General features: G+C 34.9%; 1 protein-coding gene across 3 annotated transcripts; it reads right to left on the bottom strand.

Annotated features, from left to right (window-relative positions):
• Positions 1-2,804: 2,804 nt before the first annotated feature.
• Positions 2,805-14,604, bottom strand: LOC127850714 (neuroglobin-like). 3 transcript variants are annotated; one of them, XM_052383991.1, is made up of 2 exons: positions 14,047-14,604; positions 2,805-3,327 (listed from the first exon to the last, which is right to left on the bottom strand). In XM_052383991.1, exons 1-2 carry the CDS (start codon positions 14,247-14,249, stop codon positions 2,973-2,975), a joined length of 558 nt encoding a protein of 185 aa, XP_052239951.1. In that variant the 5' UTR covers positions 14,250-14,604; the 3' UTR covers positions 2,805-2,972. The 3 variants fall into 3 exon arrangements, with proteins under 3 accessions (XP_052239951.1, XP_052239950.1, XP_052239949.1); XM_052383990.1 differs by lacking the exon at positions 14,047-14,604 and adding an exon at positions 3,655-4,455; XM_052383989.1 differs by lacking the exon at positions 2,805-3,327 and adding an exon at positions 12,479-13,702.
• Positions 14,605-15,512: the final 908 nt, after the last annotated feature.

Below are 15,512 nucleotides of genomic sequence, written 5' to 3'. Positions count from 1 at the left end.
TAAGCCCTGTTTTCCTAAAATGAAGCTTAAATTATCTTTTCTATTAATGCTTTGAAAAAAGAAAGAAGATAAAAGTGATAAAAACTTCAAAGAAACCTCGCTGACAAGGCAAATACACAAAATCACTTTAAACTCAAATAAACAACCAAAGAGTTCTTAACTTTAACCTTGTGGCATTTTAAGTAAACATCTAAAAGGGACATTTTCACAGTTTGTCATTAAATGCTTAATATTGATAAATGTTAACATTGGATCTTAACAGCTCCATGAAAAAAACAATAATAAAATTAAAGAAACAAAAAAAAAAATACCCTCATCTGGGCTCGATCTCTGACCCCTGGAATAAAATTCTATCGTTTAGACCACTCGGCCATCCGTGCTCATACACTGAGAGATGTATTTTATACTTTACACTAGAACATACATTGGGAAACGGAAGCTGAAGAAAACCACGATCGAAACCCGCTGTATGAATTCTGTATTAACTTTATATAATACAGATCAAAAGCAAAGCGTATTTAATAATGTCACAGAACGATAATGTATGCCTTTTTTGGGACTATTTGTAATGTATTGGAAAACCCAGGACATTAAACAAATAAAAGAAATATGTTTTATGAATAATTAAATTTGTACAAATATAACAATCGAGAAGCATTGAGCAATAATAGTTAATGAATAATTAAATTGGATAAACAATCTGTTATTTTATTCAAGCTCTCAGCTATTTATGGATTGTTTGATAAACAATATAATTGGCAGAAATAATTCCTTTGTTATCTTTGTTGTCCTTTTTTCGACGACAGAGTTACAATCGTTTAACATTCTCGATAGAAAATGCATCAATCAGTTCATACGAATGTGCAGTAATTTTATATAAAGAAAACAACTGTTTCATCGAACCACATTTCTGTTAGCTAACAGTTATATTTTTCATTTAATGTATATAACAAGTTTGAACTAATGCGACACATACATGAAGGTATTCTGTAAGACAATTCAAACAATAACCTTATAGGAAGTCTTTTATGGACTGCGTTACTTTCAATTAATAACATTTGTATGTATATTTTCTTCCGGTACGCTTTAAATGCTAGTTTAAGTCTCGGAGACTTAATATAAATGAAGGGTTTATTATTACTACTCACGCACAGTTGAAAGATTTTATCTTTTGAACGTTTCACTTTGCATTTTCAGCAGAACTTTAAAGAATTGAAAAAATCTTTCATTGGTGTATGAACTGTCGGAAATCTGACGCCTTGTTTGCAAAAACACCGATGGTTTGATGGATACATCAGGCGTAATTTTCTCGATATTTAATTAAATGATGAATAACCAAGCCATACAGTTCATTTAAAAGCGATAAAAGCTGTAATTGAAACAATGTAAGTGTCAAAAACGGGCTTCCATTTGCGTGGTATGAATCGTGTTTCAGTTTCGGTTTCATTTTCGTCTAGCGCCATAGCAATCTCTTGCACGACGGTTACATTACATTCACCTCTGTGATGGGCTCAGAACGGACTATTTTGATGAAAGCGTCTCATTCATGTCATGATCATTCCAAGCGTTCATCATGGAGGTCACAGTATACTAAACAATCTCTTGCACGACGGTTACATTACCAACTCATACCATAATATCTTATATCAGTCTTAATTCATTATTATAAAATTGATATAGTTTTTTGATGTTTACAAACCTACATATATACATACGTCGAAGCAATGCATAGCGTCACTCAATAAAAAATATGTTCAATTGTTTACATTTGTGAAGTGCGTGGAATGATTCCATCCGCGTAAATTGGCAATAAAATAGTTCCAAAGAGTTGCATTAAAACTCGCAAGTGTTTGCACGATGTATCGAAAATTTAAATTCCTATATCATTATTTTTCGCATCTGATCCTAAAAAATCCAAATCAAATATACTTTGAATGCGTTTGTTCGGTTTTACTCAGTTTCTGGGCAATATGTCATGCTGAGCCTTTTTGCAGTGGTGTATGTGAGAACAAGGAACGACAACTCGGCGTGGTGATTGGCGCCATAGCGTAAAAGTTCGCGCCAAACTTTCACATGAGTTTTCTATAAACGAAAAGCAACACCGTAAAGACATCATTGACGTCATTGAGTAACTGTATATAAAAAGGTACTGCTGGGATGAATTTTTACGTTGTACCTTGCGGATTGAGTGGGTTCATCGTTTATTAAAACATGTCATGTGGGCGGTTTATCCAATCAAAATCCATCGGTGTAAATGAAAGCAGTTGTAATTACACCCTTATAAAGGAGGTTAACATGAATTATAAAATATCGTGCACTCAGCTCTCGTCATTGGTCTCGAGGAACATAATAACGTTGCTTTTAATTTGTCCAGACAGAACTGAAAACATAATTGCAAGTGTTGCATATCTAGGTAACGAATAGTATCGTCATTCGATGAGGGCTTGGTGAATAAAGTCGTCTGCGTTTATGCAAATTGGGTGTATTTTTTCGGACTGTTCATACACATAAAAAATGCAGAAAATGCTTTTGCAATTCTTATGTGAATACACTTTGTAATGACCTACTAGTAAAAAAGTTAAACATTCAATAGTTTGAGATGTGTAGTGAATGAATATATATAATAGCTTTAAAAAGAGAAAATAAATTAATCTTGCATATTTTGACATGGAAATCGAAAGCATTGTGTACCCACTTACTCACAGTCAAATTAAAATGTGTAAACAATAACTATTGTTGTGACAATTCGTAAATTTGGCTTTTTTTCATTCTCTGTTGAAAACAGTAATATAACTAAAGGCACACAACAAATGCTCGACACCTATGTCATCGAACATATATGCTGGGACAATTCATAGCAAAAAGAATCAAACCAAACTATAAAACAAGAACTCTATGGTAATATGAACCAATCGATGTCTTCAAAAAATCATAGAGTAACTTCTAGATCAACATGCCTAATATAAAAAAAACTACACGATCGTTTCATCTTCCGTTTTCGGGTCCTGGAAGTACATCACAAATCCTTGCCGCATATACCGTGTAATAAACATGAGAAACATCTCCCAGCCTTCCTTCACTTCCTGTATAAACTCCTCCCCTATCACGCTCTCCCACGTGTCAATCATACACTTTGAATACAGCGTAAAGAATTCCTCATTGAAGCCTTGGAAAGTTGCGTGTTTGGCGCCCAGAACTATCAGATAATGTTGAGTTTCTGTGGTGTCGCTTTCCAATTTCTCAATGACGTTATCCAACGCAGACATAAAGTTGTCCACGTGTTTCAGGAATTCAGGACTGCTGAGAAGTTCTTCGTCGGAAATCGTCCTGATAAAGTTATGGTACAGTTACTAAGTAGCTTTCTAAGTGTGTTTTAATGGATTAAGCAAAATGAATTTTGAAAAAATAAATCAGACTCTGTTATATTATCGATACACTTATAAACAATCAACTTTTTAATGACGAGTTGAACAGAATATCTTTAGTTTCTAAATAATTTAAATGCAAAACAATACGAATTCCTTTGTTTGCACAACAAAATTGATTAACAATCAGTTTTTAAAACAATTTCACACTTTTTATTCGCCAACCAATATTATATAAAAACAATTTATAAAACTACAAAAATTAAACAAAATGCGAAGAAATTCAAACCTGTCTTTTTTAAACATTGCCTTAACGGCTGGTTCAGCGTTGAATATATGACGGAAAAAGTCCACGCCGGTCTTCTGTCGATCACGTGACAATATAGGCCACGTGCTTTTGATGGAGTCGATCTCGTGCTCTGAGAACTCATCACCATAGCAATGCTCTTCGTCCTCCTCAACAACGTCTTTCTTGCTGTGGTCACACCCCATGTCATTATTCTAGTATTTTTGCATAGAAGTACGCCATCTTTAATTCGGGTTTATACGATGTACAGTGCCACTGCTTAGCCTCAGAATTAGTATTATTTTCACTTGTAACAAAATGAATCAATCGGTATGCCTCATCGCTGTTATTTCGATTAATGGAGAAACAACAACAGCAACTGCAGAAAAAGAGGCAATATCATTCAATTATACAGTGTTCATTGTTGTTTGTTCTTATTCCTGTTTACAACCACAACGCGAGAGATCACAACACTAAACCGTTACTTAATCTCCAACATGTGATTGGCTCAAAGTGAAGAAGCGATGCTCAAAGAAAAATTCTCTAACTAAAGACATCTATTCCAATCAGCGTCTTATCATGTTTAACGAACGGAGTGAAAAATACCGCTGAACCGATGCCAATTTGTAGTTTGATATGACTTCTCGTTTCGTATTCACAAATACTCAGAGAAAAACCAACGTACTGTAGTTCTTTTTGTAGTTGGTCCTTACCGGAATGAAACAATAATCTGTCACATGGTATTAATTTTCAATCATCAACCTCTTCACACAATATGTTCACGCACACGGTAGATCGAATGATTAATAGGGTGCAGGTAGTTCCAATGAAATGGCACTGAAAAAAACCAAGTAATTGAAGTGTTTGTACGAGTGTCGATACCAATTTGCTAACTTCAGAGCGGCAACCATCGAATATATAGTTAAACAAACAGTTGATTCCAATACAGCTTTTGTAAAATTACACGGCAGTGGTAGCGGCTCATTTTATCGAGCACGGTTTTATATAATTATAAAATAATTATCACTTGAATATTTACTGCGTTACGCTTGAATCGATAGAGTGGTTTCCATGAAATACTTCACGAAAAATCGAGTTAGACGAACAATACAACTTGCAGTACACATTTTTGTATCCATTAGGGATACGTATAAATTGACACAGGGCAAGTTTCACTCTTTCTTGATATATTTAGCTTAAATAGGCTTTTTCTAAGTTTGTTTTTTACAAATTGGCTCCATTTTCTTTAACTAGAAATGGCGCGGCAGAGGCCGACGCGTATCCCCACGCCGAATGTTTGACCTAGGTGTGCCCCAGGGTTGGTAATGGGGCCATGCATAGCTGAGATTGACCGTATTGTCATAAGAGAAGTTCATCATCAATTAGAAGTGAATTGGTGTAGAAATGAAGAAGTTATAGTAAAAGGCAATTTTGGGTGGGTGTGACATATGTGGGCAGGGCGCCCCAGGGTTGGTAATGGGGCCATGCATAGTTGAGATTGACCGTATTGTCATAAGAGAGGTTCAGTATCAATTTGAAGTGAATCGGTGTAGAAATGAAGAAATTATAGTAAAAGGCAATTTTGGGTGGGTGTGGTCTATGTGGGCGGGGCGCCCCAGGGTTGGTAATGGGGCCATGCATAGTTGAGATTGACTGTATTGTCATAAGAGAAGTTCAATATCAATTTGAAGTGAATCGGTGTAGAAATGAAGAAATTATAGTAAAGGCAATTTTGGGTGGGTGTGGTCTATGTGGGCGGGGCCCCAGGGTTGGTTATGGGAACATGCATAGTTGAGATTGACCCTAATGTCATAAGAGAAGTTCAGTATCAATTTGAAGTGAATCCGTGTAGAAATGAAAAAATTATAGTAAATGGAATTTTTTGGTGGGTGTGGCCTATGTGGGCGGGCGCCCCAGGGTTGGGATTGGGGCCATGCATAGTTGAGATTGACCCTAATGTCATAACAAAAGTTCAGTATCAATTTGAAGTGAATCCGTGTAGAAATGAAAAAATTATAGTAAATGGAAATTTTTGGTGGGTGTGGCCTATGTGGGCGGGGCGCCCCAGGGTTGGGAATGGGGCCATGCATGGTTGAGATTGACCGTATTGTCATAGGTGAGGTCCAGTATCAATTTGAAGTGAATCGGTGTAGAAATAAAGAAGTAAATGTAAAATAACCTAAAAAAATGAGTGATAATTTCTGACGCGGCCCCACCCCAACCCCTATAACTTTTGACCCAGGGGTCAGATCAAAATTCCAAATAGTGCAGGGTCGCACATATGCTCATAGCTACCATGTGTGTAAATTTCAAGGTTCTAGTGCTTTTAGTGTAGGAGGAGATAGTGGCCAGGACGGACGGACAGACGGACGGACAGACGGACGGACGGACGGCGGAGATCACCACAATATCCCCACCTTTTTTTCAAAAAGCGTGGGGATAATAAAATAAAATAATCCGTACACACACGTAACTTTTGTTTATTATTTATTATTTTTTCTATTAAACTAAACATGTTTCGACTATAGCCTTCATCAGTGGTATCAATGTAAAAAAAAACAATAAAGGAAGTGACGTCAAAGTCATACATTAATGTTACGTCGTTTAGCGAAAAAAAAACAAAACATAATGTTAAACACATATTGTATTATACAATGCTAGATCAGTCTTGATACACCAGCCTATTAGTAATAATATAATATAATTATGAAAAGGCATTGCTATAGGCAAACATCAAATGTATACGTGAATTATGTTTACGTTCTATGTGTTATAAAGCAATTTATTATTGAGACCCTTAGGAGTCATAGTTTTTCGTTTATGTATTCAAAATGTTTCTTTGCATAAACGGTATAGATTGCTGTCAACAACATCAATATGTACAAAAGAGAAATCTGATACAGTGCAATCATTGTAAGTAGATCAACAATGTGCAGCAACATGTGAGATAGGATTTATTGAACAGTTTTTGATATCAAATCTATCATTATTCATTCTGCGGGATACATTTTGATTAGTTTGCCCGACATATTGCTTACAGCAATTTTTATATGTAATCAGATATACATGTATAACATGCGTGAAGAACAATCAACATCATAGTGTAAATCATACGATAAACCGGTTATACTGGTATTGAATAATAAACATATGCTAATATTACTGCAGTGTGTGCATCATTGTCTATTACATTTACCAGGTAAATGTATTGGAGTATTGTAATGAGACCCTTAACATTTCACTGTTACATATATTCTTAAGTCGTTTATAGGCTTAAACGATTGTAGGGCTTTCACGCTTTCCTTATCTTATAATCTTAATAAATCTCAGTATTTGTGTAAAATTTAAGCAATATAAGAAAGTGATGTGTTAAAACAGACAGTAAAGGGTATAATTGAAACAGTATTTTTCTGAGTAACAAATAATGAACTATACTGAGTCATATTTTTTTACTTAAAATACCATATTGAATAATAATAATACTATAATTATTATCCATATTTTCATAATTATTTTATGATTAATTATCTCATAATAAAAATAATTATAGTTTCATTAGCCTCTACACCTACAAGTTATTGAACTTAAAATAAAAACTGATAAAAGAAATAAAAAATGAAACAGATATCAATGAATACAGCTAGAAAAGTCAAAATTTACTAACTTGAAAAAAAAATCCGTAACATTTTGTCACAAACTCGCAGAATCAAACCTGTAAACATACATGTCTGCAATGTGGGTCAATAGAAGCTTCCTGCAAGTTCTTGCACACAAACTGATGACGTCAGACAGGACCTGGGAGGTATGTCTAATTTGTATTTTGTCTTTTAACATAAACAATTAAATGTGTTTAGTAAATATGTATTGTTCCTGTTGAAACATAACTTGAATTATTACTGTTAATATTTAGAGGATTTTTCTAGACTGGTGTTGAAGTAAATTTGAAAGGTTAACGGTGTTGATTAAATTTGTAGAACTAATAAACCAATAAAAAAAAACTAATTTACGGAACTGAACTTTAACTTTTGAGACAGTTTTTACAGTGTGGACACAAACATGTGTCGCTCCTCCGGATGACAGTTTTTGGTGTGGAAAATGCCAAGTGGACACTGCGTGGACATTGGTCACAGTAGGCCCAAGTTACAAGTTTTAAATATGGTCCGGTATTTTCATTTGAGGGATAGAATTGACCACATACGCGGCATGCTTCGCCATTATCGTCGCTCTCACAGTCGGTAAGTTCGTCTGAATTGTTTTGATTGTTGAGTCCACTTGTTGATGGCTGTAGCGGATCAGATGATACACTAGATTTCTTGCTTATCTTCCTAAGCTTCTTGCATTTTTGCGTGTTTTGTCTGTTCTCTTTCTGATCTTCATATTCCAACAATGTTGCGATGCATGATGGATCTGTAATGTTTCTTCCGCCGGGGTTTAGGTTTTCTTAGCTTCGGGGATTTCGTGCAGGTGCATTTACATTTGCAGGTCTTGAGGGGAGCTTTGCCTGCGTTTTCAACTTTCGTTTGCAAGTATTTATTAACAGCTTATTTGTCGGATTTCAATGCATTACCCTTCTGGATGGGTGTGCTGACTCTGAACGCTTCGCTCGGAAATAATTTCTCGTGCTCAATTGCGTTGCTGTGCAAAGGATGTATTCCCGTTTTCTTAAAGACAGCTACGATGCTGGAGGGGCTCGTGGCTCTAAGATACGCCTTGCATGCAATTTCAGTGATTTCGTACTTGGTGAAGGATCTTCCGATGTGACTTCTCATGAACGATGCACATCCTCGGTAATAGTACCCTTTAAATGGTCCAAACATTCCCACATCTAAGGGCTGAAGAATATGGGTGGTATGCGCCGGCAAAACAAACAGGTTTATATTGATATGCTAGAATGTGTGGCTTGTATGTCCATCAAATATGAGCAGTATCGGCTGGGTTTCATTGGCACTTGATCTGACATTGGGAATGAAATGGCTCTGTAAATAGTCCTTAAAGGTTTTTGCGTTCGACCAGCCAGACTCAGACATAACAATCCTGGTTCCTGGTGAACTGCCTTTGCTCAGGTCTTCGTTTTCCTTTGAAGATCAAGTATGGGGTCAGATGATTTCCGGCGGTGTTTGCGCATCCTATGACAGTTTTGTATGTCGAGCGAGGAGACGTAACTGACTGCGGTTTCCTAGTTACTGGAGCAATTATGTTTGGTGATCGATTCTCGGGTTGAATGCCTGTTTCATCTAGATTGAAAATGAACTGCGGCTTGTTCGACAAACCATTGTCCCCAATGACCTTGCTTAGGCTGTTAAAATAGTTTTTAATTATTTCTGGAGTTGACGACTTAGCCCTGTTTGTTTAAAAATGAACTTGGTTTTACAGCACTTATTCGTTGCTTCCATCTCTGCAGAAAAGCCATACAGCCAGCAGTTACTGAGCGGTTTCGAGTGGGTTCTCCTGCCTAAAGCTTGGGCTAATTCTCCCTAAAGTTCTTTACGTTTGTTGTTGGTAATTCCGTAGCCAAGCTGAGATAAAACCTCAACATGTTCAACCAGGGAAAGCTCCTCTTCAGACGAAAACAATGTCACCTCGTTCTTCAAGTTAGCAGGATCAATGCGACCTTTAATTCGATCTCTTAGGGTCTGAACCGGCACGCGAAACTGCATAACCGCCTTCCGAACAGAAACTTGTTCAGTCTTGACATAATCAACTGCTTTGTTAAGAACCTCTGGCGTATAATTACGATATTTTCCGTAGTTTTTAACAGACTTGGGACGAGGCCGAAGTTTTAGAAGGAAAATAGGATCTTTGTTTTATCTTAACTTTACAAATTAACTAAAAATTTCGTACTAAAATGACTTAAAACGCATAATATAATTAATGAGGGTTTAATTAACATTGTCATATTGTTTAATCATACATTCACTGCGTCTTGTTGGATAAAGTATTTGGGGAAACTAATGTTAATCACATAACAACGACACATTTATTTAACGTTAATTGAATCTTAATTTGATCTCTATGAAATCTATCGAACACATAGCAAATGATCTAACCGGGCCTCTCGACCAAGGGAAACAATCATGACTGAATTTCAATTTCAAAATGGCGGATCTCTACCGGCAGCGAAGATATTTTGTGGATTTTTAACATTTTATCAGTATTTCTATGGAAACAAAGTGAGAATTATCAATATTTTGTGTATATTTATAATGCAAACGTTGGATTTTTACAAAATATACCTGTTTTTTTTCTGATAATTTTCGCTTATTCGGCTTATGCAATAATGGCTTGCACTCTTGAACAAAGTTCGGACACACGCGTTCGTTCCTTGCTTACTCATCGACGTCATTAAGTAATGCACGAATTTGTAAGGCTGTCACATTGAATTTGTATACATGTATGCATGTGTTTCTGGCGCGTATTTGTGGCACTGCTGTTTTAGCGCCATGACGTCATTTGCTGTTATTTATTTAATGACGTCAATTTACAATTGTTTTGTTCAGAAACAGAGAGAAAATGTAGCCAATTTGTAAAAACAAACATTGGAAAAGCCTGATTAGGCAAATTATATCACAGGTAGCAGGATCACGTGACTTTTGGGGGTTCCCCGTTTTAACTTTTATGGATTTATACATGAAGGTAAGTGGTGCTTTATTTCAAATAACTTTTTACAACAAGTTTTCTTACGATTTTCAACTAGATCTAGTGCAACAAATACAGATTTTTATGCTGCTTATGGCAATTCGAAATACGTCCGAACTTTATTTAAGAAGCATGTGTTCTTGTTCAAAAATTCCATTTTTAATGCATTCATGATTCAGGGTTATGATTCAAGCAAAATGAAATTTTGTCACGGATTTCAGACGTATTGAAGGATTTATTCTTATATCTTTTATGCACTATATATTTTTGCAAATGTATTTCAATAACGTGAGATATATTTGCAAAAATGATGTTCTTAACGGTGTGTTTACATTCTTTCCGGCCCGTGTGTAAATCCCTGAAAACCCCGTTGATTCTACACCCTTATGAGGAAAGAGTGAAACTTGGTCTGTGTCAACTTGCAATATTCAAATATACAAATGTCTTTGCATACACATATACATTAAAATTCAACCAGATAGACTTACTCTACATTACCCCCCCCCCCCCTCCCCCCCACACACATAAAAAGAATTCGCTTTCGAGTACAGTCTTACACACTTTATTTAAAATTTCATTTTTTTCTTATTAGAACATTAAAGGTATTTGTAAAAGTGTCGACGAACATATAAGTAGATTGCTTCTGCTTCATTATTCCCACATTTTGTTTTAATTTCGACAAGTATCTAACCAAATCATACTTGGCGTAATATACGTGCATGACATTCACATGATTTTATAAATCAAATACCTAGCTACAACATAACCAAATTATTTGGATTGCATTTAGAAAACATTTCAGGTAAACTGCGTCATTGATACGTTTGTAGCGTTAATTTTTGTTTCAGACAATTAAAGCACGATGCCGTATTTTTTAAAATCACATTGATACAACATTAGAACTATACGTGTAATTAATAAACGTTGCATTTAACTTTATATCATTTCATTAATATTCATACATCTTAGATATCTTGAAGTGCAAAAATAACAATCAGTGAAGGGTAGTTTGAACTTTCAGTTTAAAAGTACATTCATGTCTTTATAATAACACTTTGACATGATACAACATGCCATTCACTGAGTGTTTTTTTCTTTAGGGAAACTTTTCGCGTTCACATGCTTGGTTTATTTTTGCACTTTCGGAACAAATTCTCTGACGGTAATGTTCATGGATACATACAATTATCGATATGTTTTAATTAATCTCAGTGCTTAATTATTGGCAGGTATTATTTTCTTTACAAACAAGGTTGTCTACTAGTGCGATTTACATTAACTTACCGCTGTCCTGAAAACATAAATCCGTTTTAAATACATAAATGAACAGGAACAGCCTACGGCCAATCGATTTCTCCAGAGAAAACGTGTCATTCTCTACAAGTTAAATAAATCGAGTAACATCATATAATGGAATTAAATTGAAATCGTTAAGACGTTTATTCTTTTTTTGACAAAGATTTGTATCTCAATTATTAATTGGATAAAATAAATGTTCATCGAGCACATATTAACAATCATCATTTCGTTTGATCAAATTATTAATCAGCAGATATACTTCCGATATATTGTTTGCTAGATAATAGATTTCCGTGTTTTCAGAAGCCAGGATCAGAATCGATAGCATATGTTTGGAAACGTTATATGAAGACAAAATTCAATTTATTTTAATGAAGAGAGAACTGCAGAAAGAACGGAACATCAATGTGTTTGCAATTGATTCATTGTGCGATAGTAATAGTGGTTTCCTGTTGCAATCATTTCAGCGGCCAAACCAACATAATGCGTGATTGCATATATTTTGTGTTTTATGCTGCTATTTGGTAGCACTTTCTTTGATACGAATGAAACCAAAACGAACGAACATATACAACCAACATAAACAAGGATTTAGTTGCTTATTGTTTTTTCACTTGTTTTTTGAATTTGTTTAACGATAAACCATGGATTAACTTCAAGGTATATACCAACAATATAAAATTTCCATTAAACTGTTCCAATAATCTTTATTAAGTTTAATACGTCAGCTGCATATGCACAATTTTCTATTGTTTTTCAACAAAGTCTTATCATTCTTCTGTTCACGTCATCTTAAAAAAAATGACATGTATATCGTTAATGGCTTTCTTCATTAAAGAAATAAGGTAGTTGTACACAAAACACATTAAACAATCTCTTATTGTGTTGTGTTAAGTAATTCATATATATGCGCCCTTACTTAACATTTAGGAAAATGACTTTGTTAACGTATGGTATACGTATTTTTATGTGGGCGGAAAAGATAATTACAGATTGAGCAATATCTGCAATTTATAATATGATAACATGAGACTGAGACTCTGTTCGATTTAACGAAGCTACATACACTTAATATATCTCTTCTGCACGCACATGTCGCATCGTAATATTTTAATGAATTCACTAAATCATTCAACCAATCTAAGGCAAAACGTAAGGTCTTCTTAAGGCAATTGACTTGTTTGTGAACTACAATAACTGCTAAGACTCCGTAATTGATACCCACTCTTGATTGTGTGCTTGCCTTATACTTGAGAGAAGAGTCAATCATACATACTTGCATCATGCAAGACGTGAGTTGCGGATTTCGCGCTCTAGATTGATACTTGATTATGTCTTCAATTAGCAGTGAATGCCTATATATAATAGCTATTAAAAGAAAACATACATCAAACTTGCATATCTTGACCATAAGATGATAACGGCAATTGAAATAAAATGTTATAACTACAAAATATAAATCAAATAAATATACACACATACTGACAGTCAAATTAAAAAGGGTGATTTAAAAAAAATTGTTCATCTTTAAAAGCGTATGTTTCTTTTTTTCATCGTCAGTTAATAATGGTTATTCAACGTTAGACACAAAAAAGATGTTCACTGTATACTAGCATGTCATACAACATATATGATGGAACAAAGTTAGACACGTAAAATGAAACCAACATATTAAACAATAACTATATGGCTACATGAACCATCAACTGATTTCAAAGAATCACAGAGTAACTACCAGATCAACATGCATGAAATAGGTTAATAAACAATTGTTTCATCTTGTGTTTTTGTGTCCTGTAAGTAAATCACAAATCCTTGTCGCATATACCGAGTAATGTACATAATGAACATTTCCCAGCTTTCCTTCACTTCTTCTATGAACTCCTCTCCTATTACACTCTCCCACGTATCAATCATGCACTTTGAATACAACGTGAAGAATTCCTCCTTGAAGCCGTGGAAAGTTGCATGTTTGGCGCCTAGAACTATCAGGGAATGTTGAGTTTCTACGGTGTTGTATTCCAAAAGGTCAATGACGTTATCTAGAGCAGACATGAAGTTGTCCACGTGTTTCAGGAATTCAGAGCTGTTGAGAAGTTGATCGTCGGAAATCGTCCTTGTTAAAATAATGATAAAGTCACGTGTTGTTATATGAGTATGTTTTAATTTGAGCAAAACGACGTTGGATAAAGTTACTTAAACTGTGTTATGCTAGCAATACAATTTGCAATGATAAACATTTAAATAACTGGTATGTAACAATATGTTAAACTTCTAAATTATTTAAGTGCAAACAAAAGATATATACGAATGTTTTGTTCTGACAAAACATTTGTTCGGACAATACAAAATATTTCCTACCGGTTTGTAAACCCAACTTATACGTTGTACATGCAAAATAATTTTTTTAGACATACAATCAAACGTATAAAATGAAACGATATGCGAACACAGTCACACCTGTCCTTCTTAAACATTGCTTTAACGACCGGCTCAGCGTTGAATATGTTACGGAAAAAGTCCACACCCGTCTTCTGTCGATCACGTGACAATATAGGCCACGTGCTTTTGATGGAGTCGATCTGGTGCTCTGAGAACTCATCAGCATAGCAATGCTCTTCGTCCTCTTCCACGATGTCTCTCTTGCTGTTGTCGCACCCCATGTCATTGTGCTACCCTTGATTAGAAGTACGACCTCTATAATATGGTTTCCGATTAGTCCAGTGAAAATGCGTAGCCTAATTGTTTTTATTATTTGTTAGGAAAATAAACCAATTGTTTAAGCCATAATGCCATATCGCTGTTAGTTTGATAAATGACACAACAACAGCAAACAATCCAATGCGATGCAATTCAGTTATAAATTATTCATTTTTTTTTGTTCATAATTCTTTTTAAACCCACCAGAGAAACGCAACACTGCATCGTACTGAATCTCCATATTGTAATTTCGCTAAACCTGAAGATGCTGTGCTCAGGAAGTTATTTCTCGAAGGCACTTACTCCAATAATCGTCTTATCATGGTTAACGAACTGTGTGTACAATAACGCTGTTCCGAAGCTTGTTTGTTATTCGATGTGATGTTTTCGTTTAGGTGCCGTAAATTCTTCGAGGAAAAAAAAACTTATGTTAATCAGTTTTGTGGTTTGTCCTACTTGGATGGAAAATCCTTTGTAAAATTACCATCTTTTTTCAACACAAGTTTTATCCCACAACATATATACATACACAGTAGCGCGAATGATTAAGCGGGGGCAGGTAATTCAAATAAAACGGCATTGAAAAGTTACTAGTACTAAGTGAAGTGTTTACACAAACGTTCATGAGTGTCAATACCAATTGGGCTCCCCCCAGAGAGTAAACCATAGGACATATTTAAACAAACAGTTGATTCCACTAGAGCTTTTGTCAAATTAGATTGCTGCGGGAGCGGCTCAGTCTATCGAGCGCGGTTTTTATATAATTAAAAAATATTTATTCCTTGGAAATTTCCTGCGTTCAGCTGAATCGATAGAGAGGTTTCCATGAAATGCATCACAAAAATCGAAGACGATGTAAAATAAAAAGTTCAGTATTAAAAAATACAAATGTTTTTGTTTATCATACATAAACATGGTCTTACCAGTTAGACTTATTCTACTTTACCTGAAAGCAAAACATTAACTTCCATATAAATCATTGCTCACTTTACTCAAAATTCCCGAATGGAATTGCAATAAAAACTGTATTGCATTCTGATAAGAATATTAAAAGTTTGTGTATAATAGTTGGCGAACATTTAAGTAGATTTCTCCTTATTTATTTGCCAAAATTATGTTTAATAGGTTTCAGAAAAATCCATTGGATTAAGCATCCGCACGTTATCTTTCAACATTTACAGCCCAAAATATACGTATACTTTATTAACTCTCGATCGACAGGTATC

Source organism: Dreissena polymorpha, chromosome 11 (genome assembly GCF_020536995.1).
Source record: "Dreissena polymorpha isolate Duluth1 chromosome 11, UMN_Dpol_1.0, whole genome shotgun sequence".
NCBI classification, from domain to species: domain Eukaryota; kingdom Metazoa; phylum Mollusca; class Bivalvia; order Myida; family Dreissenidae; genus Dreissena; species Dreissena polymorpha.
Note: the sequence above shows the minus strand (reverse complement) of the source record. Positions and strands in the feature narration are given on the sequence as shown.

What these genes read in the sequence shown, in the direction of transcription:
- LOC127850714 (XM_052383989.1), bottom strand. Translation starts at nt 14,249, where the DNA reads ATGGGGTGCGACAACAGCAAGAGAGACATCGTGGAAGAGGACGAAGAG. An exon ending in GCAATGTTTAAGAAGGACAG is followed by an intron (nt 13,703 to 14,046) that starts GTGTGACTGTGT and finishes TATTTTAACAAG; the next exon opens with GACGATTTCCGACGATCAAC.